The sequence below is a fragment of the Cnephaeus nilssonii genome (assembly GCF_951640355.1).
Source record: "Cnephaeus nilssonii genome assembly, chromosome: 7".
NCBI lineage: Eukaryota > Metazoa > Chordata > Mammalia > Chiroptera > Vespertilionidae > Cnephaeus > Cnephaeus nilssonii.
In genome coordinates, this window is record NC_137078.1 from 40,276,625 (window position 1) to 40,300,895 (window position 24,271).

At 36.6% G+C, this 24,271-nt stretch overlaps 1 protein-coding gene across 2 annotated transcripts in view; it reads left to right on the forward strand.

Moving 5' to 3' along the window:
* The window catches only part of COL24A1 (collagen type XXIV alpha 1 chain), a 323,524-nt gene that overhangs the window by 20,941 nt on the left and 278,312 nt on the right, over positions 1–24,271 (forward strand). For both annotated transcript variants that reach the window (XM_079777790.1, XM_079777791.1), the window contains exons 3-5: positions 7,783–9,137; positions 16,598–16,651; positions 19,485–19,538. In XM_079777790.1, the coding sequence (XP_079633916.1) occupies positions 7,783–9,137; positions 16,598–16,651; positions 19,485–19,538 (1,463 nt within the window). The remainder of the gene's footprint in view (positions 1–7,782; positions 9,138–16,597; positions 16,652–19,484; positions 19,539–24,271) is intronic.

Here is a 24,271-nt window from a genome sequence, read left to right on the forward strand (position 1 = left end):
TACACTGTGAAAAAATTACTCTGGCAGCTGGTGGGGTCATGGGCTCTTCACTGAGAGAGGCACTAAAGTTAAGAGCAACAGATTTTGGGGGAAAATATGTATATTGAGTTGGAAGTGCTTGTGGGACATCTAATCTCCACTGGATAAATTAAATAGGCAATTGAATATGCAAGCCCAGAAAGGAGGTTTTGTGAGTCAGCATATGTGGTTACTGAAACCATGGTTTGGATGAAGTCATTAGGCTTGGTGCTCACAGTAAAAGACCAAGGCACTGTCTTACTAACATCATGATTTATTCTACATATACTGGTAAGAAGCAAATAGGTGAAGGAGATACAATCAGTTCTGCTGTTAGTAATGCGCATTCCTAAAATTGTGACACTAGAGATTGGCTCTGGAGGACCACCTGCATTCAAATTCTGGCCTTGGGAAAATTGTTTAAATTCTCTGTGACTTTCGTAACTGTCCAATGGGATTAACAATAATGCCTCCCTCCTAGGGTTTTTGCGAGAATTTTGTGGCTTAATACAGTAAAGTTCTGAGACTTGTGCTTGGTACATTGAAAGAATTTAATAAATGCTCCTATTATTCTTATTCTTTAAAAATAATGCAAAACACTGAATAACGTATCTCATTGATAATCAACCTTGTTTAAATGGTAGCTGATTTCCTTAGTGACACAAACTGGATTGATTTTGTGGTTAGGGCCACTCATGAAACAAGTAACTTATGATAGACAGCTAAGTATTTTCCTGCTATATTAATTGGTTAAAGTAAATATCTAACTTTAACATCAAATTTGCAATTTGGTGATATTCAGGGCCAGGCCTAAATTAATGTTAACGAGTTTGTCCTGAATAGAAGCCTTTATTTTTCTTTTTTTTCTCCTGTTATCCCTACCCACTTTCATCTGTGCCTTCTATCCTTTAGAGTTCTCTGCTCTCTACTGTCTTTTCTATCAACATTTGCTCAAAGAATTTGCTAAACATATTGACACCAAGATATGAAAACTTAAAACTAGAATAATAATTAAATTTTACCTCCAGTACTAACTCTGATGGCTACCTAGAGAATCTTCCCCATTGTGAGATTTCTGTGGATGAGGGGGGGCGGGGAGGCGATAACCCTGCTGTGATTAATGAGGCTTGCCAAGAGAGATGTAAGGTGGTAGCTGTGAGGCAGCATGGTGGGGGCCAAGATTGTAGACTTTGAAGTCAGACTGATTTGGCTCAAATCTATTTCTACTATTTATCAGCTGTGTGACCTTGACCAAGTTATTTAATCTCTCTGGGCCTCAGATTTTTTAAAATCAAATATTAACTTGAAACCATGAGATATTATAATACCACTTCTGTTTATGGATATCACAAAAAAGAAACAAGGGGGATAAAATAATAAACCTGAAAACTCCATTTGCAGCAAAACCAGGGGACTGAAATAATCTGCACACTCCCAAAATATGCTGAGAAAAGCAGATGATATTGAGTAAAGTGAATAGTACAATGTCAGAAAGCATCAGCAAAACCAAACTTCCTAAAGGTGAGGAGCACGCCCTGAAGAATATAACCTCTAGCCCTTCTACAAAACAGATGCCACAGGACCTGTGAAAGACAGAAGCTTCCCAGAAGGAAGTACAAGAAAGAAGCACAGATAATAGCTAAATGGCTCATGGGCGACAGGTTTCAGAAAATGCAAAAATCTGTCTTGAGGTGAAGGATTTATTCTGAAGTGTGTACCAATGGGAGTAGGTACAGGGGAAGGAGAGTTAGGAGTTGTGAGCAGGGCTGGCTGTAGAAGGTTTGATTCAGAGAAGAAGATAGGGCTGTATCAGGGAGCCATTTGAGAAGGAAACGGGTAACGCTGAAATGGAGCCTTTAGGTTTTGAGATTTGAAAGGCATGGCCCTTTGGCTTCTCCCCGCAGCATCCTTGTTGGGCTATGAAATACTAAGTAACTACAAGCATTTGGCACAGAATAAACAGAAAGATACAACAAGGTATAATGTCGGTAAAAACAGCAAAAATTAGAATGCACACATGAAAACATCACCTCTAGGAAGGAAGATCATAAAGCAAAATATAAGAACTCAGAAAAAGGAGGAGATGGCAAGGCATTAAAATGATATGAATTATGAGCTTGTAGAACACATAAAAGAAGTCATAGGGAAAAATACTTTTTATAAAGCAAGATAAAATTGGGAGGAGCACAAAGAGATTCTACATTGTAGGAAACAAAGTACAGATAGAAATGAGAAAATCAAACAAATGGGACTAAAGATAAAGAACATATTTTCAAGGATTACAGCAAAATTATAGATATAGAAGACAGCATTAGAGATTCAACATAATCATAAGAGGAATTTTTGAAGAAAACCACAACTATAAAATAGAACAAATATTCAAGGATATAATACATGAAAACTTTACTGAAGTAAAAACCAAAACAAAACACAACAAAACTTGAATCTGTACAACAAATGGGAATACTATGTCCCAGGAAACATTTATCCAGAATGGTGAAAATGAAGCCATATCCTAATAAAATCACTGTATTTCAAAAAACAGATTAAGAATAGCTCTTTTGGGCATGCTGTTAAAAAAAATCAAGTCAATTAAAAGGAGAAAAAAAAGCTGACTTCCAACTTTTCTATTCTAACATTCAACACCTGAGGATGTAGAATCATATCCACAAGATATTCAAGGAAATAACGTATCAGTAAAGAATTTTTATCTAATGAAACTTAAGGCATGAAGTTGCCAACAAACAATTCTAAAAAGTCAAATACTCAAGAAATATTCCCATAAGCTCTTCTTGAGGAAACTAATAGAGGATAAACTTCAGCAAAGAAGAAATGACTAAGAAAACGACTCCCAAGACTGCCTCTATTTATTAGAAGGCAATGTGGGAACAGAACAGAATATAAATGCCAGGTGAGCTCAGTGTAGGAATGGTATAACCACCAAAAAATAGGAAAAGAGGGAAAAAAGGAAGGAGATTGTGTTTGCTGATTAGCTCATATGTAATAGCTGGGAATTAAATAACATTATCCAAAAATCACAAATCCAACAAAAATACTATAAGAATATTTAACAGTAAAAGGGTAAATACTAAAAAAAGTAATTCTATTGACTAATAGTAGATGGTGAGGGAAAGGGAGAAAAAGGAAACATTGTTCATAGGAAAGAAGAGATATGTCCAAATAAAGAGGGTTAGTGGCATTGTATACATTTGTCATTTTAAAGTTAACCCTTATAATAAAAATATAAAACTTTCTAAATCTCAAAAGAACTACCTACAATAACAAAGCAAAAGAAACAAGCACACAGTGAAAGACTTAAAAATTAAAATGGGAAAACAAAGTAAAATGACATTAAATAAATCATCACATCAATAAATGTAAATAGACTTAATTTTGACATTCAAATTAAGAATTTTAGATTGGGTCACAAAATAAATCAAACTCTTTCCTCTTTACCTAAAGCACAGTGTTTCAAAGTAGGTGACAATAAAAGTATGGACAAAGATATATCAGACAAATGCAAACAAAAAGAAAGTTGAGAAAGGGGGGCTTCGTCTTACTACCAGGTAAGGTAGAAATTATATTAAAAATATTATAAACCACACATCAGTTCTTTTATAGTTCCAAAAGGTGCAATACCCAATGAATAAATGGCTATATTTTCATAATATTAATAAATGCATTAAGATTCTATATTCATCAATATTCAAAAAGCTATGACCACATGATATGCAAGTGGTAAGGGACTTTCTTTACCTCTTAGTACATGACAGATTTTAATTGTATAAAAATAAATAAGGATATACAGGATATAAATAATAAACAGTAATGTTCACCTAACTGATATTAAATTATATACCCTGAAATACCTTTGTAAGTGCTTATCAAACACCATTTATTATGCTGTTTCAAAAATAGAAAGTGCAGATTAGATACTATTATCACAATGCTATTAAGTTAGAAAACAAACAAAAAAAACCTTCTAACTGGAAATTTTCATTTTTAATTAAATCATTTGGGCCAATGGGAAAATACATGTAAAAGTTAAATAGTGTCTAGAAAAACAACAAAAATGAAAATACTACATATCAAAATCTTTAGGATACATCTAAAGCAATACTCAGATTTATAGTTTCAATGCTATAAATAAAGAATTAAGTACTCATCTTCAGAAATTAGAAAAAGAATAAAATAAACCAAAACAAAATAAGCTAATTAATGAATATAAATTCATACATTAATTAATGATATAGAAAAAATATAGATATAATTATACTGGCTTAAGAACAAAGATAGCAAAATATCCAATGCTGGAAAATTATATAGAGACCACAGAAATAGGAAAACTAAAGGAATTATTAGGGAATATTACATGAAGATAATCTGGGTAATAAATTTGAAAGCTTAGAAGAAAGTTATTACTTCATAGAAAAATACAAATTTCTAAAATTAATTCAAGGTGCAGTTGAAAATTAGAATAAATCAATTAACATTAAATTGGGAAAGTGAAGAGCTATCAATGAAAATGCCAACTTAAGTTTGGTTTTATCTAACTTTTGAGAAAAAAAAGATAATTGTAAAGGTATTTAAACTTCTATGTTACAGAAAACAATTAAACTTTAATGTTGTAGTTTGATAAAGATAGTACAATAAGAGTAAAACCACAGACCAGTTGTAGCTCATAAATATTGATACAATGATTCTACTTAAGTTTTTCTTCAAGAATCATAGAAATGTACACTTGAAAGCTATGTAATCTTATTAACCAATGTTACCCCAATAAATTTAATTAAAAATAAGTAAGTAAATAAACAAATAAATATAAAGAAGAAAGAGAATGGTAGCAAATATAGCAACATATTAACATTTAATCTAGGTGCTACATATACAGATTATCTATAATATAAAAGTGTAATATGCAAATAGACCAAATGGCCAAATAGTGGAATGACCTTCTGGACGACCATGCTATGACACCCATTGGCGCCAGGCCAGCCAAGGCAGGTGTGATGCAATTGGTCAGGGGGCCCCACCATCGCCCTACAGAAGGAGGCCCAGGCCACTGGCCAGCAAGGCAATCAATTGGGGGGGCTCCGCGATGCCCCAAAGAGGGAGGCCCAGGCTACCCGGCAGCAGCACTGCGGCTGGTGGGCGGGGCCTCCCTCTGCGGGGACGATCGATCACAGGGCTCCTGGACTGCAAGAAGGTGCAGGTTGGGCTGAGTGACCCCCGTGCCCCCCGAGTGCACGAATTTTGTGCACTGGGCCTCTATTACATAAATATTTTTGAATGTTTGAAATATTTCCCAATTTATTTAAAAAACCATATCTCTATTACAAAAATCCTCAACATGCTCAATAAAATATTTGGCAATATTAAAAAATATGTTCTAAAGTTTTAAAATTATACTATTTCCAGAAATATTTTCTTTTAATAGAATCAGAAATTTGAGGTAATAGGTAGCAGGGGTTTTGTTCAATGCAAGGAGAGGTTTTCTTTGGGTAAGGAGCAACCCTTGATATCATACCACATAAGTGTGACGCTTCCTTTGTGTAACAATAGCCTATCTGGCACCATTCACATACTTTCTGATTATATATACTTTAAGCACTGTGATTTTTACATTAGCAGTGTTTTCTCCATAGTTTACTTCTCACATTGAGATACACATACCCTTTGAGGCAGGTCGCATTGGGCAAGAGTACCCAAAATCACAGACTAAGTATGGCATATGTTTCAGAGTATACATTTTTATTGAAGATTGGGGATGGGACTAGTTAACGCTGGTAATTTATGTTTTATGTTAAAATAAGCATAGCCATATTATGAAGTAAAATTAAAGTTTTTCATAAATATAATTATAAAAACATGAGAAGTCAAAGCTGTGTGTGTATGTGTGTGTGTGTATTATGGGGCCTCTTTACAATATTCCCCCAAATCCCAGGAGAAGCATATAATTCTAAACTGCTGTTAGGAATATTTTGGTGGAAAAGTTTGAGAGACACTCTCATTCAATATCTTAGATACTGATTTTTGTATCTTAAATACAAACATTTATAACATTTAAAACTATTATTAGATTACAACTATTTTATAAATAAGTTCTAATTTAAAACACTTGTGTGTTTTGTAAAGCACTCTAATGAGAAAACGCTTTAATTGCATTGCTAGATTATGCAAGAGGGATATTCAATAATTATTTCATTGTTGTAGATAGTTGTTGGACTTGGCTGTGACATTTGCCATTATGTTTGCTGTTTGTAATAATCATAAATTATCAAATAGCTCCTAATTTCCTGTAAAAGAAAAACTAAGATGATGTACAAAGTTCCTGGATAATCTTTAAAGACTTTTATTTTTTCCTTACTTATCATAGTTATGAATTAATAATTATTTCACATTTCTTGGAGATGATTATATATGTACAAAGATACAGATGGTGGATTTATTGCCAAAAAAATAATAAAGATCATATGGCTGACAAAGCTGTTCTATATCTTTAAAAAAGGATTAATTATGCTTTACAAATGATATTTAATTTTATAGGACTCTAGAGATAAATATTACATGTGATTAGATTTCTGGTGGGGAAAATTCATTCATTCAGAAATTATAGAACTGTTTGCAAGGCAGGTATAGTAGATCTCCAATAATGAATCAAACAGAGAGAATCTGTCTTACCAGAGTTTGTAATAGATAAGGGAGGTAAGCAATATACAATTAGTAATATTATATAAAAGATAAATCAGGAAAAATCCCTAATCACATAAAATCCATATTATAAAAAATTATATTATATCATAAATATTGAAAAAGGGTCTACAGATTGTATGAAAATTACTGTGGAGGACTGAGGAAAAAATGGGAGAGAAACCTGGAGGGAAAAAGAAAGTATGGTGATCACAAGCAATAGAAACTTAAGTTCACTTGTCTAGGAGATATCAAGGTGACTGAATACTTTATGTGTAACATACACTTAAGGTATTAGGCATAGGGAGAACTGTTATGTGACTTGTAAATTCCCAGGTGGTTAGAAGGGAAAATGGCTTGAAAAATTAGAGTTCAAAGGATTTTGTGAATTTAATTTATTAACTGGTTTTCAAATTACAAATTTCTTTTTGTATTTTCCTATTTAACATGGAAGTCATCAAATTCTAAGTTCTAAATTAAAGAAATAAATGACATCTGGGAATCTTTGAGCATGTATATTCATTGGTGTAACAAATAAGATTCCTAATTGATTGGGAAAATGAGAGAACACTTATTTATTAATTAAATTTCAGGTTTAGGGATATTGAGATGTGTGTTTGCATGTGTGTGTGTGTGTGTGTGTGTGTGTGTGCATTTTCAAATTACCTATATATATAAAAGGCTAATATGCAAAGTGTCCCATCGGGAGTTTGACCGGGAGACCGGGAGTTCAATCGCTCGCTATAACATATGCTGACCACTAGGGGGCGGCATGGAGCGAAGGAAGGCCCCGGCCAGCAACTGGAAGGCCCCAATAGGATCTGATCGCTGGCCAGGCCTAGGGACCCTACCCATGCATGAATTTCATGCACCGGGCCTCTAGTAGAATATAATGTTTTACTCGCCCTCTTGTATCTCTCATTACCTGGAAATTAGTTATGGATAGAGGATGCTTATTTTAGGGATTACTATTGATATAGACAAAGAAGATTTTCTCATACTCAAACATTTATATGAACACATGAATGCATAAGAGTAAGATTCTTTCTTTCTCTTTCTCTCTTTAATTTTCAGGCATAGATATTCTTCATCAACTAGGCCTTGGAGGCAAAGATGTAAGACACTTATCATCAGTGACTGCTGCACCATCATCATCTACACCACTACCTCAGGGGGTCCATTTAACAGAATCAGGTGTCATTTTAACAAATGATGCTTACATTGAGTCACCTCTCAGGAAAATTTTACCAGTTCACTTAGAACAGCCATTTACACTATTAATTGGGTTACAGTCACATAAAGTAAACAATGCATTTCTCTTCAGCATTAGAAACAAAAATAGACTGCAATTAGGAGTTCAGTTATTACCTAAGAAAGTAGTGGTACACCTTGGAGGAAAGCAGTCTATATTTTTCAACTATAGTGTTCATGATGAGAGATGGCACTCATTTGCCATCACTATTAGAAACCAACTGGTCTCAATGTTCGTGGAGTGTGGAAAGAAATCTTTTAGCAGAGAGACTCTTTTGGAACTTCAGACCTTTGATTCTAACAGTGTGTTCACCTTAGGAAGTATGAACAATGATTCTGTCCATTTTGAAGGAATAGTATGTCAGTTGGATATTATTCCTACTGCAGAAGCATCTGCCAACTATTGCAGAAATATGAAACAGCAGTGCCGCCCTGGGACAAGCCTTCTTCATACAACCATCATACCCGCTAAGATACCAGAAAACGCTCCCTTACCTAAACCATTTGGTGAACATATACTGTCAGGAGACACACTTACCAAAGGCAGAAACACTCCGAATATTATCCGCAATGAATCTGCAATAGCATATACACAACAAGAACACCAGACATCAAGATCTCAGTTAACTTCTCTTCACCCAGGGAATGTCTCTGCTGTGGATCTTGAGAGCCATGGGATTCAGGACAAAGAAATAATCACTGAGGAACATACTCAGACAAATCTAAGCCTGTCAATGACCCATCATCTTCTCAGTGAGGCAAGAACAGATACCCAGGAGAAACTTAGTTCTCTCTCAAATGTGTCCAGCAATTTAACACAACATAATGATAGAGTAACTGGGCTGATTCTGTTTAAGAAGATAACATCTATTCTTCCACATAAAAAACAAGATACAGTTATTAATGGCAAGAAGGCTATCACGGCAGATCTACAAACTAATGAACTCATGGAACTGCAACAGATTTTAAATACAACCTTGTATAGAGTGACAGATGAGCCGTCTGTGGATAATCACCTTGATCTAAGGAAGGAAAGTGAAATCGATCCTGATGCTACTTATCCCATTGAAAATAACTATGAAACTGAGCTTTATGACTACTATTACTATGATGAGGATCTTAATACAATGCTCGAAATGGAGAATCTGAGAGGGCCAAAAGGGGACACTGGACCTCCCGTAAGTTGTTTTTTAAATGTTTTAATGTACTAACTTACCATATGTTTCAGAAAGAATTCTCTAGATTGAACAATACAGAACAGATCAGAACTGTCTCCAAAATGTATCTTGGCTACGGTGATTGGATTTTTGGTTGCTATAATACATCCAACCAGAATACAACCCAGGCTCAAATATTGCACTTTTTTTTTGTATGGTTTTTATTGGCAGGCTGAGAAGGTTACTTAATTCTGGTAAAGTGGTGTAAGCTATATGTTTTTCTTGTTCAGTTGAAATTCAACCAGGAATTCAACTGCTAAATATAGACCAGCAACCTTTATTTAAAAACCAAACCAAACCATAAGCTTAATGCATAGTCATGTTAGGAGAAGGATATAAGTTATAGTCGACCAAAGAAAAATACATCAATTTAAAAGCCTTTTAGCACAACAGTGTCAAATGAATTGAAACAGAGTGCAAAATTTGTTTTAGATAGATAATTTTGTAGTGAAATATTGACTGGGAAAAAGAAAACCCTTATCATTCTAAATGTAACATTTTAATTGCCATGAAGAGTAACATATTTCATTTAATCTTTAATGACATAGTCAATTTATACTTATCCTATATAATAAAAGGCTAATATGCAAATCGACCGAACTCGGAATGACCAGTCACTATGATACGCACTGACCACCAGGGAGCAGACGCTCAATGCAGAAGCCAGGCTCACAGCTGGCAAGTGCAGCGGAGGTGGCTGGAGCCTCTCCTGCCTCCTCTGCAGCGCTAAGGACCTCTTGGGGGGATGTCTGGGGGGAGTGGGCCTAAGTCAACAGTCGGACATCCCCTTGAGGGGTCCCAGACTGCGAGAGGGTGCAGGTCAAGCTGAGGGACCCCACCCCCACCCCCAGTGCACAAATGTCATGCGCCAGGCCTCTAGTGGATTAATAAAAGATCCATCTACTTAAGACAAAAAATAATTTGTCAGCCCATCAATCCATTCAATGGAAAATCCAGCCAAGTCACTTCATAATGTATAAACAAAACTATGAAATAATAGACTGATTATTTGAGCTCTGAAATTCTTTTGTTGTGTAGGTGCAATTACAGATGAACATTTGAAAAATTTTAAAATAATTTGAAACTTATTTAAAGCTATTTAAAATCATAACATTAGAAACATTGTTTTTGCTTTTCATATTTGTACCTTAAATAATCAACCTATATGTCTTAAGAAATTAATTTTTTAATTGCAAGAAGACTAACATATACCTCAAAATATTTATTTGATGAGAATAAAGTTTATGTCATTGGTTTAGTTCCAAAAACCACAGAATGTAGAATGGGAGAAGATGATGCCACTTGCTTAGCTTATGTTTCCTCTGTGGTTATTACTTGAAGTGATTTGTTAGGTATTGAGCAACTCCTATTAGAATGAATGTTTAAAGGTTTTAAAATAAAATCTGAATAATATATTATTATAGAGAAATAAACTCTTCTGAGCTATGACAACTACCAACATAATGGGAAGGTCATATTAAGCAAATGGTTATGGAAACAATTCTTCAGAAAAAGTCAGTATGATGAGATGAACATTAATCTTTTCTATAAAACCCAAAATAGTCATTTCAACATTGGTAAGTGAAACAATAATACTCAACAGATATTTACTTAGTCTCTACTATGGGCAAAGCAGGAACAGAGAGTATGCATAACATAGTCACTGCTCAGAAGGGGCTTAAATTTCAATAATGGGGCAATAAGAAATACATTTATAACTACATCTCATAGTAAAGTAAAATAAATGCCACTGAGAGATACAAACTAAATGTGTAGGGTAAATACGGTCAAAGGTAAGAAACATATTTTTGAGAGTATCTCTATGAAAGTTCACTTAAGGCTGAGCTGTTCAGGATAAGTTCTTATGGACAAAGTTAGTTATAACCTAGGCTTCAAAGAATAGATATGATTTTGGTAAGTGAAAGGGACTAGTATATTTTTATATAGGAAAAAAGAGCATGATAGCTATCATTTATTGAGTTTTTATCTTGTGGCAGACACTCTGCATACCCTTTCCATTCATTATCTTATCTCAAAATAACTTTGTAAGGTTGGTATTCTCACTTTTTTATGTGACTAAACTGAAGTACCGAGAAGTTAATATACTTGCCCATCCCACATTATTAATAACTAGAGGCCTGGTGCACAAAATTTGTGCATGGGGAGGGGGTGTCCCTTAGCCCGGCCTGCACCCTCTCCAATCTGGGACCCCTCGGGGGATGTCCGACTGCTGGTTTAGGCCCAGTCGGACATCCCTCTCACATCCGGGACCGCTGGCTCCTAACCGCTCACCTGCCTGCCTGCCTGATCACCCCCAACTGCCCTCCCCTGCCGGCCTGATCTCTCACAACTGTCCTGCCCTGCGGCAACCCACCTCCTCCACCAGGACCCGCCTCCTCCGCGTGTGGGACCCCTAGGCTGTATTGTGCAGAGTGGCCACTGGGCCCTGCCTTTGCTGTGCACACGGCCATCTTGTGACGGCTATCTTGTGACAACATGAGGTTAGTATTAGTATAGATTGATAGAGCCAGGTTTTCTGCCTCTAAAGCTCAAACTCTTTTACAATGCTAGGCTGAATAATGTTAGACAAAAATAAGACCCAATCTAGATTTCAGGTTGTGGAGAGTTTTGTCAAACTAATAATTCTAACTTCCTCTTCTCAATGGTGACTTTTGTAGGCTTCTAAGAAGACATATTACTAGGAATTCAGTCTGATAGCAGTGTTCAGACAGGAAATTTCTGTTATCTTGATGTTACAAGACTAGAACATTAGGGTGATAGCAGTGAAAATGCAAAAAAAAAGGTAGGATTTAAGTGGTATTTTAAAGGAAAGTTCAACTTTGAGAATCCTACTTCAGCATAGTGTAGCAGACTAAAGGTAGATTTTAGAAAGCTAAGGAGAGATTGAATGGTGGTAAAATGATGAACTTTGTAGGGATTGTTCTACTGTTTCTCCATGTGGATGTTACTGTGAAGTCTGAGGGCAGCCTGATTTTCCACTCAGAGGTTACCATTTCTTCCTCTGTATCCCCATGTGGTTATTTCCTTGTCTTTGAAGTTCAATAAGCCTATTAGGTCCTGTGTCAGTTTTTTCTGGTACACTTTGATGTGAAGATTATTTTTATTTATAGTAGAAAAGTCTCCCCTTATGTTTTCAAGCATTTTTCTTTTGCATTTTTTAATGTTCTTCTTCAGGCACACCACTATGCATATGTGGAGTGTCCTTTGTGATGGAAGTATTTATTGTCTTCTCTATAATCATGTTTATCTGTTGCTTTCTTATTTCATTCTGTGTGGATTCAGTTATCTTGCATCCATATTTCTTTATTGTTTTTTGTGTTTTTTTTTCAGTTCTTTTTCATCAGTTTTTATTGCTTCTGACATGGCTTTCATCTGTAACTAGAGGCCCGGTGCACGAATTCATGCACAGGTGGGGTCTGGCCGGCCCACCCCATTTGAGGCTAATCAGGCTGGCTGTGGGGGGGAGGGGAAGCCAGAGGTTGGCCGGCCACACACACCCCCCCCCCCCATCAAACTCGTGGTTGAGGGGACAATTTACATATTAGCCTTTTATTATATAGGATGGCCTCTTTTTGTTCTTTCTTAAGCTCTTCTGGTTCACTTTTCATTACCTTGGTTTTATTTTTATCTCATAACTTTTCTTTGAGCTCTCTTTTTAGAGAAAATTGGCATTTCTAAAATCTTTGAATCTATAGTGAACTATATGCCTGAACCCTTTCTCTGTTGCATAGAGCAATTCCTCCCATGAATGTTTTTCCTCCACTTTTAATTTATGTTTCTGTCCTCACACTTCCCCTCACCTCAGTATCTATGCATAGGGCCCTTTCTGGTTTCTTCCTAGTTATTGGTCATTTTAAAAATAAAGATTACTCTATCTGAGCTGCTATTTGTTTTAGAATAGTATAGGTACATGCAAAAGGAAGTAATGTGGAGTGGTACACAGATTCAAATTTGCTGCCTTAAATACCATCTTATATTTAGTTTGTCCTCTACCAGAAATATATCTCCCCTCATTTCATGTGCAATTTGTTGTGAATCCCTTTGTATCACAGGCTCTCTGAGGAGAAATATGATGATTTCTGCTCTTGTCTTTTAGCTCCTAGAAACCTCCTGAGGTTAGGAGATTTGGTTGTAAATCATAAACATGACATGTTCTTCCAGTTAATTTGTACCTTCTTTACTTTTGGCTGTTTGGAACTGGGTCTTTCCTGAGTCATGAATTATATCTCCTGTGGGTTTCCCATTCCTTTAAAACTCATCATTGTAGTCAAAGGATTGTTGGAATGAACTTTTAGGACTGATATACTTTTAGACATCTGTAGCCTGTCCAAGGTTTGAGGTCTGAGGAGGTTTTTTGTTTGTTTTTTTTGTTTTTGGTCATCTCTCAACATCTTTTCTTACACCAATGTTTCTCAGTATTTGGAAGATAATCTTCATATTTTGTGGTTTGTGGTTGTGGTTCCTTTCTTGTTTCATCGGAGATGATGTTTTCATCTTTTGATATTTTTTTGTTGTTTTCAGTGGGTTTTGAGGGAGGGATGGATGGTAGTTTAAAAAATGTTCTTTCTGCCATCTTTAATGTAAATTCTCTAGTGATTTTTTAAAACATAAATCAGATCATGTCATTTATCTGCCTTATCTCTTCAGTGGCCAAAAAATGAAGCACTTAGAATAAATCAAAGACTCTTTTTCATACCCTGGCTAGTGTGGCTCAGTTGGCTGGGCATTGTCCTGTGCACTGAAAGGTGGAAGGTTTGATTCGTGGTCAGGTCACATGCCTGGGTTTCGGGCAGCAGCCCTGGTCAGGGTGTGCAGGAGGCAGCTGATCAATGTTTCACTGACATCGATGTGATCTGGCCCCTGCTTACCTAAGCAACCTCATCTTGTTCCATTTTTTCTTACTTTCACTATAGCTTTCTTTCAGTTCTTTAATAAGGCTATTTTTTTTGTTTTAATCATACTTTTATTCATTTTATCTCTATTTTGTAGAATATTATTTTATCCTATTCATCTTTTAGGTCTAATTTAACACTTCCTCAGAGAAGCCTTATCTGGTACCACAATATAAATTAGATGCATTATGTCAATCTCTCACTTGGTTGCTTTTTTTTTCTTCTTCGTAGCTAAGTAAACTGTATAATTATGTGTTTATCTGTTAATGTGTCTTTTTATCTAGACTGTAAGCTTTAGGAGCACTTGATGCTTACTAATGTTTATTGAGTGAGTAAATGAATTTACAAAGGAATTTGAGATGCAGAACAAGTAATTTTAGATGCAGAACTTCTAAGATTAATTGACCAGGCATTGCTATCTCTTGGAAGTATTGGTGTAGTGAATAAATTTGCCTTACTGTAATATTACCCTAGCAATAATAATATTGTTAGTAATACTAAATGCTTGCTACACCTCATATATGCTCTATAGTTTACTGGTTAACTACTATATATCAAACATAGTCACTGGCATTTTATATAAAAATATTTAATGCTCACAATAACCCTGATATTATCAATATTTTAAAGATGAGGAAACTAAGGTTAAGAAAGTGCAGTGGACTTGTCCAAGGCCATTTAGCTAGTAAATGATTGAGGCATAATTTGAATCTAGGTTGAATAATTGCAAAACCATTGCTCTTGTAATTGAATTATACTTTCTCTTAATAATCAATAATCTGAAAGATAAAGAGCTTTTTCTAACATGTAACTTTATTTATAGAAAATAATTTATTCTCCTCCAAAAAGTCATGCCATATAAAATTACTTTGCTTCTATGGTCTCTAGAAAGTGCCCATTTATAACCTGGTCTCAAAGATTTGGAAGTGAAAAATTGTGAAGATAAGTTAAAATCTATTTTATCTAGTGCTTATTAAACAACTCAAATATTTTAATCACAATATAAAGTATACTTTTACTCTCCAGTATCTATTATTAAATTCTATGTTAACTGCCTTTACAATATGAATGAATTGCGTTTTCTTTTGTCACAAAGTAGTGTGATAAGGCAATAAACCAAAGTAAGATATTTGTTTTAATTTTCCATTTCATTTTTCATTTTTTAGATCTTATTTTGGGGGATACCAATTCAAATCAACAGCTTTTAACTTCTGATTATAATAGTAGAACCAGAACTAATTTGAAAAGAATTTTAATTTTTAAAAAAGTGAAATTTTTTGGTGGGAGCTAGTGATCTAATAATAGCTCTTAGGACATTTGAATGGCTCAGGAAGGAGAATTTCCTCAGTTTGGGATTGACTATAAATAATACTTCTACCTCTATATTATGAATTGCATGAGAGACTTTTTTTCAAGTTAGGGGGTAGGAAAAGGAAAAAACAAAATTAAAAGAAAGCAGACAGTTTAACATATAAAGAGCATTAGAAAACTGCAAAATGACTATAATATCAATAAAGAAGAAAGTTCAAAGAGAAAAAAACCTACATAAAAAGAGGAATATTAGGTCATGCTATTTGCTAATGTTAAAGGTAAAGATAGTATTTTAGCATTGATATGTCTAATTTTAAAGCTCATACTATTTTTTATTGCAATAATGAATGAATATTTATAAAACGGAAAATGTGTATGCTCCATAGCCACCAAGAATAATGCCATTTCAGCAGAGTGCTCAATAACAATGAAATGAATGAACAATGAATATGTACTAACCACATCCAATTAACATTTATTCTTCCAAAATTTGATTCTTAAAGTAAGTAAAAAGGATGACCTTAAGGCATTATATCAGAAAGCAAAGAAGTAATTTCCTATTTGATACATTTAATCACATCTAAAGAACCCAGAACACTTAAAAATTCTATCAGTTTTTGCTCCCATACTTTGTTTCACAAACCATTTAACTCTATCAGTGACCTCCTGGTATGCTGTGCTTTGTGGAAGGCAGATTTATTGCCGAATATGCTAGAAGTATCTCATTATAACAGTTTAACACATTACACATGTCCTTAGTATAAGTCTTTTAAAGGAACATAAAATGGTCAGTGCTTTAATTTCTCAAGGCAAGTCTTCTTTTGAAATGTGTTTGGAAAAACCTGTCATTGTTGGTCTCCAAACCCTAAATTGAATTCCTCTTTCAGTAGTAAAAGTAAATTTAGGTAAAAATTCACCCACAAAACTACTAGTTATGGTCCCTGTAAAAAAACAAATACAGCGTCTGTAACCATAAGTCATAGACTTCCTGATGCCATTTCTGGCCAGATTAAAGGGGACACTTGAGTTTCAACTCTCAGCCCTGCTGATTAGGGTTGAGGGGATTCATGTTACTTTGAAATCATCATCAGCTCGTAACTGGGGACTGAAAAAGAGCCCTAAATTGAGAATGTTAATAAAATGTGTGAGAAAAGTTGTGTCTATTATGCTTAATATCTTGGCATTTTGTGTTCCCAGGGTCCACCTGGTCCAGCAGGTATCCCAGGTCCCTCAGGAAAGAGAGGCCCACGGGTGAGTAGATGGGTTCCATTTCCCACATGCTGTTGGAATTAATAATTTTCCAGTACGTTTTTTCCTAGTATTGTACAGTATGTACTTCCTTTGGAAACCTGCCTGGATCTTCAAACTTAGCCGTACCTTTGCCAATTGGAGAGACGCTTAGGAACACGTGTGGCTTGTTTATCTGAGTATAAACGCCCAGCAAAAGCATTCTCTGTGCACATGCCCAAGAAAGGTGATCAAATTCGTAGATTAGTGGCTGTTCAGGTGCTACTTGCGACGTTACTCTCAGTTATAAAGCGATCTCATCTGTAGTTGATAGTCCAAGGTGGAGCTCATTTACTTTGGGAAATGAAGAGGAGTGGGCTGCCTTAAAATAGTGCATTCCTGGATTGCATAGTGGAAAATACTGGAGCTATTGACTAGAAAAATCACTGTCCTGAGGAAAAATGCGGCCTTAAGGATCAGCGTAGTTTCTGACATTACACAGGTCCAACCAAAGATGCATTGCTCTGTTAGAATTAGTTTCTTTCAAACTGAAAAATAAATTTGGTCTTTTACTGACAGAAATTCTTCAAAGTGCCAGAAAAAGAACCATGACTGTGTGTTACAAAGACAAATGCAAATGCCGTATAGAATCCTCTTTCTTTCTAGCCTGATTTTTATCCTACACACAATGTTAAAAAAAAAATATCACCCCAAATATTACATTAAGTTATCCATGGTCACATCAAACTCTTGTCCATCCGAGGGGAGATGAATGCTCACTGGGCTCCAGCGGTTATTTACTGTTTCTTCTATTTCTCGGCACTTGATGACCTATCACACTCCTCCCAGAATGACTTCTAAAACCTGTTTACTGTCTCCTGCCTGGAAACCATTCCATCCTCCTCCTTCTCTGTCAGGAGACGATGGATCCACTTCTGTGGGGGACCCAGTCCATCTTTGCAAGAATTGTATTCTCTCTCCACTACGAAGACTGTTCTCCCACAGCATGACCTTCAGTTTCCTAATTCCCATCTTTCCTCATGATACAGCACATTCCTTCCCTAATTTCCATCTTTTTTTCCCATTTATTTGTCCAACCCTCTTTCCTTTAAGGAGGGAACAGTATTTCTCTTCTCAAGGCTAACAATTACATTTGCGTTCCTAATTTTGTCTCCACTCAGTTATTTAACTTAAAACTTGTGACTGTACATTTCTTCTTCCCATAGGTTTTATTTCATTTGACAATGACCAACAAATTCTCCTTGTTTTTAAAAATCCCAAACTTTCATTGATATTAATTTTTTCTAAAGTTATTGTCCTGGCTCACTTTTGTGCTGCTAAGCTTTGTGAAATAATAGTTTATATCCATTGCTTTTATATCTACAACAACTCATTTGTTACTCCACACAAATTTTTCTATCTACTTTATCAAAATTTATTTTTTGCAGGTTACAAAGGACATGTGTCATGAAATCTAATCTTTTTTCTTTTAATGTTAATCTTATACATATAACTTCAATATTTGCATTGCTGATAGAAATTCTTTAATGCTCTTATTAATTCAGAATTGAAAAGACAGATAAATAAATAATTATTAACTATATGTTATGTGTTAAAGTAGATGTATGGCTGAAGAGCACAGGTGGATAGCAAACTTAAATGAATATAGGGAGCCTAGAGATCTGGAAGGCTTTATGGAGCGAATCTTAGATCATCTACTTGCTGGTTAAGTTTCCTCATTTCTAAGGGTGAGTAAAAATAACCTCCTTGCAGGGTTGTTGTAAGAATTAGAAATAAGAAATATAAAGTATTAATACAGTTATTCGCACATCATATGTACTCAGTAAATAGAAGCAATTATTAAATTTAAATTAGCAAACATTAATTGAATGGCTAATATGTGCTAAGTACTACATTGATAATATTTAGAACAGTCTCTTTTCAAAGAATTCACAATCCTAGAACTTATCAGCATGCATCATAAGGTAGTTAAAATGGGAATAAAATATTTAAGTAAGATTGGGACAGTATAAGAAATGTCTCCAAGCAACATATAATTAATTGCAAATGAATTTTACATGCAGCTGTTTCTATGGAAGTTAGTTGGAGAGAGAATCACTTCCTGCTGGTGTAGCCAGGATTTAAAAGTGAGGTGAGAGCTCAAAAGGATTTGGGTAGGTAGGTGTAGGGAACAGATTAAATGAAGTAACTCTTTAAGGCATATATAATAGCATAAGCAAAAACCTAGGTGCACAAAGAGTTAACATGTGTTGAGAGGAGAGTAATAAAACAATTGAACTTTGTTATTTTTAGGCTTCTTACTCTGCAGGGCTTTTAGAAATAGCTCTAAGCCCGTGGTCGTGGTCGGCAAACTGTGGCTCATGAGCCATATGCGGCTCTTTGGCCCCTTGAGTGTGGCTCTTCCACAAAATACCACGGCCTGGGCGAGTCTATTTTGAAGAAGTGGCATTAGAAGAAGTTTAAGTTTAAAAAATTTGGCTCTCAAATGAAATTTCAATCGTTGTACTGTTGGTATTTGGCTCTGTTGACTAATGAGTTTGCCAACCACTGCTCTAAGCAATATGGCTGGAGATAGGGTAGGTACCTGAGGGAGGTAAACACCTCAAGGCAATGTTCTGAAGCAAAAGGTAGAAAGGACACTTCTACTCTATAATTAGTATAGCTCAGACGAAAATATTCAAGTTCTCAGAAAATATAAAAGACTTTGTAAAAAAATGAAATATTCATTTTAATGAAATTATAGTTTGTAATATTATTTGAATGTTAGAATAAACACTGCCTGTTATTTATATCTGGATTTATTCTAACCATGATCTGACTCTTTTACTATTTGCAGGGCATACCAGGACCACATGGAAATCCTGGGTTGCCTGGATTACCAGGTCCAAAGGTGAGTGATTACTAGTGAGTATTACATGATTTTCTTGACATTACAGGTAGTCCTTAACTTCCAGAGCCAATATTGGGACAGTGAGAATCTCTGTTATGTCCAGAGCATGATATTTGATTCTTTAACAGGATTGTCTTAGCTTGGCAGACAGCTAGATTCTTCAAAGGCCCACTGCACTTGAACTCATCTGGTTAGTGGTAAAGTCAGGGATAGGCCTGCTTTGGTATTACAAAGTCTTTATTGTTAAAATATGATGGCAATATGTCAAAATCTTTGAAATATACAGATTAGGATTTGAATGGTTTACCTTAAATCAAGGCCATTTTAATGTGCTAATAAATACTGAGTAAATAAAATATTATTCATGTCCCTGCTCTATACTTCCCTAATATTTTTACTTGAAAAAAGATCTGTGAGGATAATTTTATAGGTGATCGAATTTTTATGAAAACAACTAACCTGAAAGCCTATCTATCACACTGTTATCTATCAGACTACTATCAGGATAGTAGTAGGAGCATAGAAAAGAAGGATATATTCCAGGCTGGTAACCCTGAGAGGAGGTATGGGGATAGAGATCTAACTACATAATATATATGTAAAATTTATATGTATATAAAATAAATCCCATAAAATATATGGGATTAGATAAACATTAGAGTCTTGGTTGCCAGTAACTTAATGAATTTCTTTTTAAGGCCATTAATAATTCCTCTGCTTAATAATGATCACACTCTGAAATATACATGTAACCATATAGAATAGAGGTTAAGGACATAGGTTTTAGAGTCCAAGAGATCTGGGTTCAAGTCATAGCCCTCTTGGTTTGAATAATAGAAGCAAATCACTTGCTTACCTTCTTTAAGCTTCACTTTCCTCTTCTATAAAATGGGAAAGCCTTGGCCTGTGTGGCTCATTTGGTTGGGCGTGTCCATGCACCGAAATGTTACTGGTTCAATTCCAAGTCAGGGCACATGCCCAGATTGCGGGCTCCATCCATTCTTTGTAGCGGGTGTGCAGGAGGCAGCCGATCAATGTTTTGCTGTTACATCAATGTTTTTCTCTTCTTCTCAACTTTCTCTTTCTAAAAAAATCAATAAAAATATGAAATATAAGTAAATAAAAATGGGGAAATTATAGTACAATCCTCATAGGATTGAAGTGAAGGCAAGTTAAATTAATGTGAGTAAAGCACTTACCATGACATTAACATGCCATGAGTATTATGATTAACCTATCTAATAAAAGAGTAATATGCAAATTAGCCATCACTCCATGACAAAAATGGCGGCGCCCATAGACACAAGATGGTGGTGCCCAGTCCTCTCAGGCCTGCAGGAGTCCCCCAGTCACAGGGAAGGCACCGCTGAGAGCAGGCAGCGAGCAGCCCAGCCTGTTGGCTGGGAGACGGCTTTTCCCCCCGGCCAGATCCTCACCTAGCCCTGAACCTGGCTGTGGGTCTGGGAGGCGCCAGTACTGGGCCGGCGTGATCAGCTGCCCACAGAGGCCAGGGCTGTGGGTCTGGGAGGCGCCCACACAGAGCCTGCGCGATCAGCTGCCCGCGGTCTGGGAGGCACCCGCACACGGCCTGCACGATCAACTGCCCACCCCGACCCGGGCTGTGGGTCTGGGAGGCGCCTGCACATGGTCGGTGCGATCAGCCTCCCGCGGAGGCCCTGGCCCTGGGTCTGGGAGGTGCCCGCACTGGGCTGGCGCAATCAGCTGCCCACGGAGGCCAGGGCTGTGGGTCTGGGAGGTGCCCGCACACGCAGGCACGATCAGCTGCCCGTGGAGGCCCTAGCCCTGGGTCTGGGAGGCAACCGCGCATGGCCAGTGCGTTCAGCTGCCCACAGCGGCCTGGGCCTCGGGCCTGTGAGGTGCCCGTGCAGGGCCGGTGCCATCTGCTGCCTGTCCCAGCCTGGGCTGTGGGCCTGCGAGACCCAGGAGCTGCCTATACACCTCCCCCCACTCTGAGATCAGCTCCCATTTGCAGCTGGGGGATGTAGGCCTGGGAGGCAGCTGTGCCCCCCCCCCCCCAAAGCTATTCCCTCCAAGAGGCAGCCTGGGGTATCAGGCTGCACCCCCATGGAGTGATCCCCCACACACACTATAGCCTTGGAACGTCCCTTGCCACCAGCTGAGTGATTGGAGATGGGCAGTGATATGTGGGCGATGCTGCCCAGCAAACCTCTCCCATTGGGTAGAAACTTCTGATCAGGTTAGGGAGGTAAATGGGTTTTGTTTAAAATCTTTAGAAACCACAATGGAAATGTCTGAGGTAGGGTTTCACATCGGAAGTAATTTACAACTAATTTCTGAAAGCAAACGGGGACATTGCAGTTACATTACTGGAGAGTACCCCGAGGTCCGGAGGTTGGCTCTGCAGCGGCGGTGCAGAGTGCTCCCCACCCTGGTTCCTCAGCACCTTGGGCAGGGCTTGAGCCCACCCAGGAAGGCCTTTCCCCTACAGTTTTCACCACGGCAGGGAGGTTTTGTAGACATGAATAAGAAGTGCCCATGCACAAGTCCTGAAGATGCTGGGGCCGGAAGAAATGAAAAGAGCAAAACCAGAAACACCACCGATCCCATCATAGATCATCTTTTTCTTCAGATGACTGTGTGTTTCCCTCTTCTTTGTCTTCTGGAAGCAAGACAGATTCAAGTACTGATGATTCTACCAATGGAAAAGTTAAGAGAAAGAGAGGACAGAAAAGGAATAAAAGGAAAAAAGAAAGAAAAGACAAAAGTTGAAACATCAAGAAGAAGTAAGAAGGAAAAAAGGAAGAAACAACCACATCATATCACCTTTCTAAGGTCTCATGAAATTCCTGTTTAAGTTTATTTTATGACACTTTTAGTTTGTGTTTACATTTTTACTGGTTTGTGAAGACCACGGCAGGTACACTGTCCAATATGTTAAAGAAAAAAACCCTATCTACTAAAGAGGTAATATGGAGGGGAGAGCATTTGGAGGTGACTGGGCTGTCAGGGGAAGGCAGTTGGGGACGACTGGGCCGGCAGGGGAACAGTTAGGCATTGATCAGGCTTGCAGGAGAGTGGTTAGGGGGTTAGGATCGGGCCTAAACGGGCAGTCGGACATCCCTTGAGGGGTCCCAGATTGGAGAGGGTGCAGGCTGGGCTGAGGGACACCCCACCCCCGTGCACGAATTTCGTGCACCGGGCCTCTAGTTATTAATAAGTAATAAAATAGCATACAGCTAGGATAATTGAAATCCATATTTTCTAAAGCTTCTCATCATTGCTAATACTTTCTTTAGTTTAATAAAAATGCCTCAAAGAGGAAAAGACTCTTTTAACTCAAGTCTGAATGTGTAACAGTGGAAGGAAAGACAGATGACCTGAAGAATCCCGAAGTTTGCTTTGTAATGTGTGATTCCTGAGTCCTTCAAGCTTCATGTGAGGAATTGGAAGATATTTAGACTAGTCAAAGGTTAAAGTAGCTATAAAGGCCCAGCTCATGCTTCTCCACAGGGCTGAAGTGCCCGGGACTTACAGTCCTGCTAACAGCCTACCCAAAGGAAGGCAGAAGTGGGCCAGGGCAATTTCCACATGGTTGTATAATTAGGTATTCAAAACAAATAATAAATACGGAGAATAGGGTGAGGAGAGATGAAAACATAGTGGAGAGCCTTTCACTTAATTGACTTCTTACAATGTGAATACATATTTAGGAGACAGTATTTGAGAAGATAAAGAACTTTGTATCAAATAAAAATTTTGATTGTCCCAAGATTAAAAACAGTGTATTTTTTAGTATTGATCAGTATGAATATGTGTCTTTGGTTAAATGATCTCAGAGAGATGAAAATTTGAATTTTTTCTTCAGTATTCTATTTAGTAGTAGTGTGGACATGATTTTGACTATAGCTATTCACTAATAAAATATTTTATGAACCCATATATGAGGGATTTTTAAAAACCTACTTTTAATTTTAAAGCAACTACTTAGACCTCATGGGGACTTAATCTTATAAACCTGAATATTAAAAATTAATTAATATATAATAATTTTAAAACATGATAATTATGTCCAAAATAGTCCAAACTGCCCATGATTTTTTTTCCCATGATTTTTTTTAACTGTACATAACTGAACATTAGATTTGTGACAGGTGTTAAAAATTACCACTCTGTTTTAAAGGCATCAAATAAAGCTTGCAGTGTGTGGTTTTGTGAAACCAATTTTCCTAGATATTTAACATGCATTTTACACTAATCAGAATTAATGCAACAATCAAGCTTTATACTTTATAATCCTCTTAGAATACTTATTCAAGGCAATGAAGAAAAGCAGATTGCATGCTCTTGACAAGAAATTTTGACACATAGTCACAGGATTGATTTTCCTTCAGGGAATAAAGGTTCCTTTTAAAATAGAGGAATTTAGAATATAAAGACAATTCCAGTTATTTTTCTTTTCTCAGTTATTGTTTAGCAAGAATAACATATGTAGAATTATTGGCCTTTAAGAAAATTGTATAAAAAGTCATCTTGCCCCTCGCACAAGGAATCATCTGTCCATTTCCTAAGGGGGTTACCTGAATCTGTAGAAAGAGCAAATTAAGGCAATTGCAAATCTAAAAAGGTTTAACTGAAAGGGGAAATGTGACACATTATGGAACCTTTTTTACAAACATATTAGAATAAATGTGCTTTATTAAAATTGTTAGAATCAAAAGGTACCTCATCAGTTAAATGATATGAAGCACATA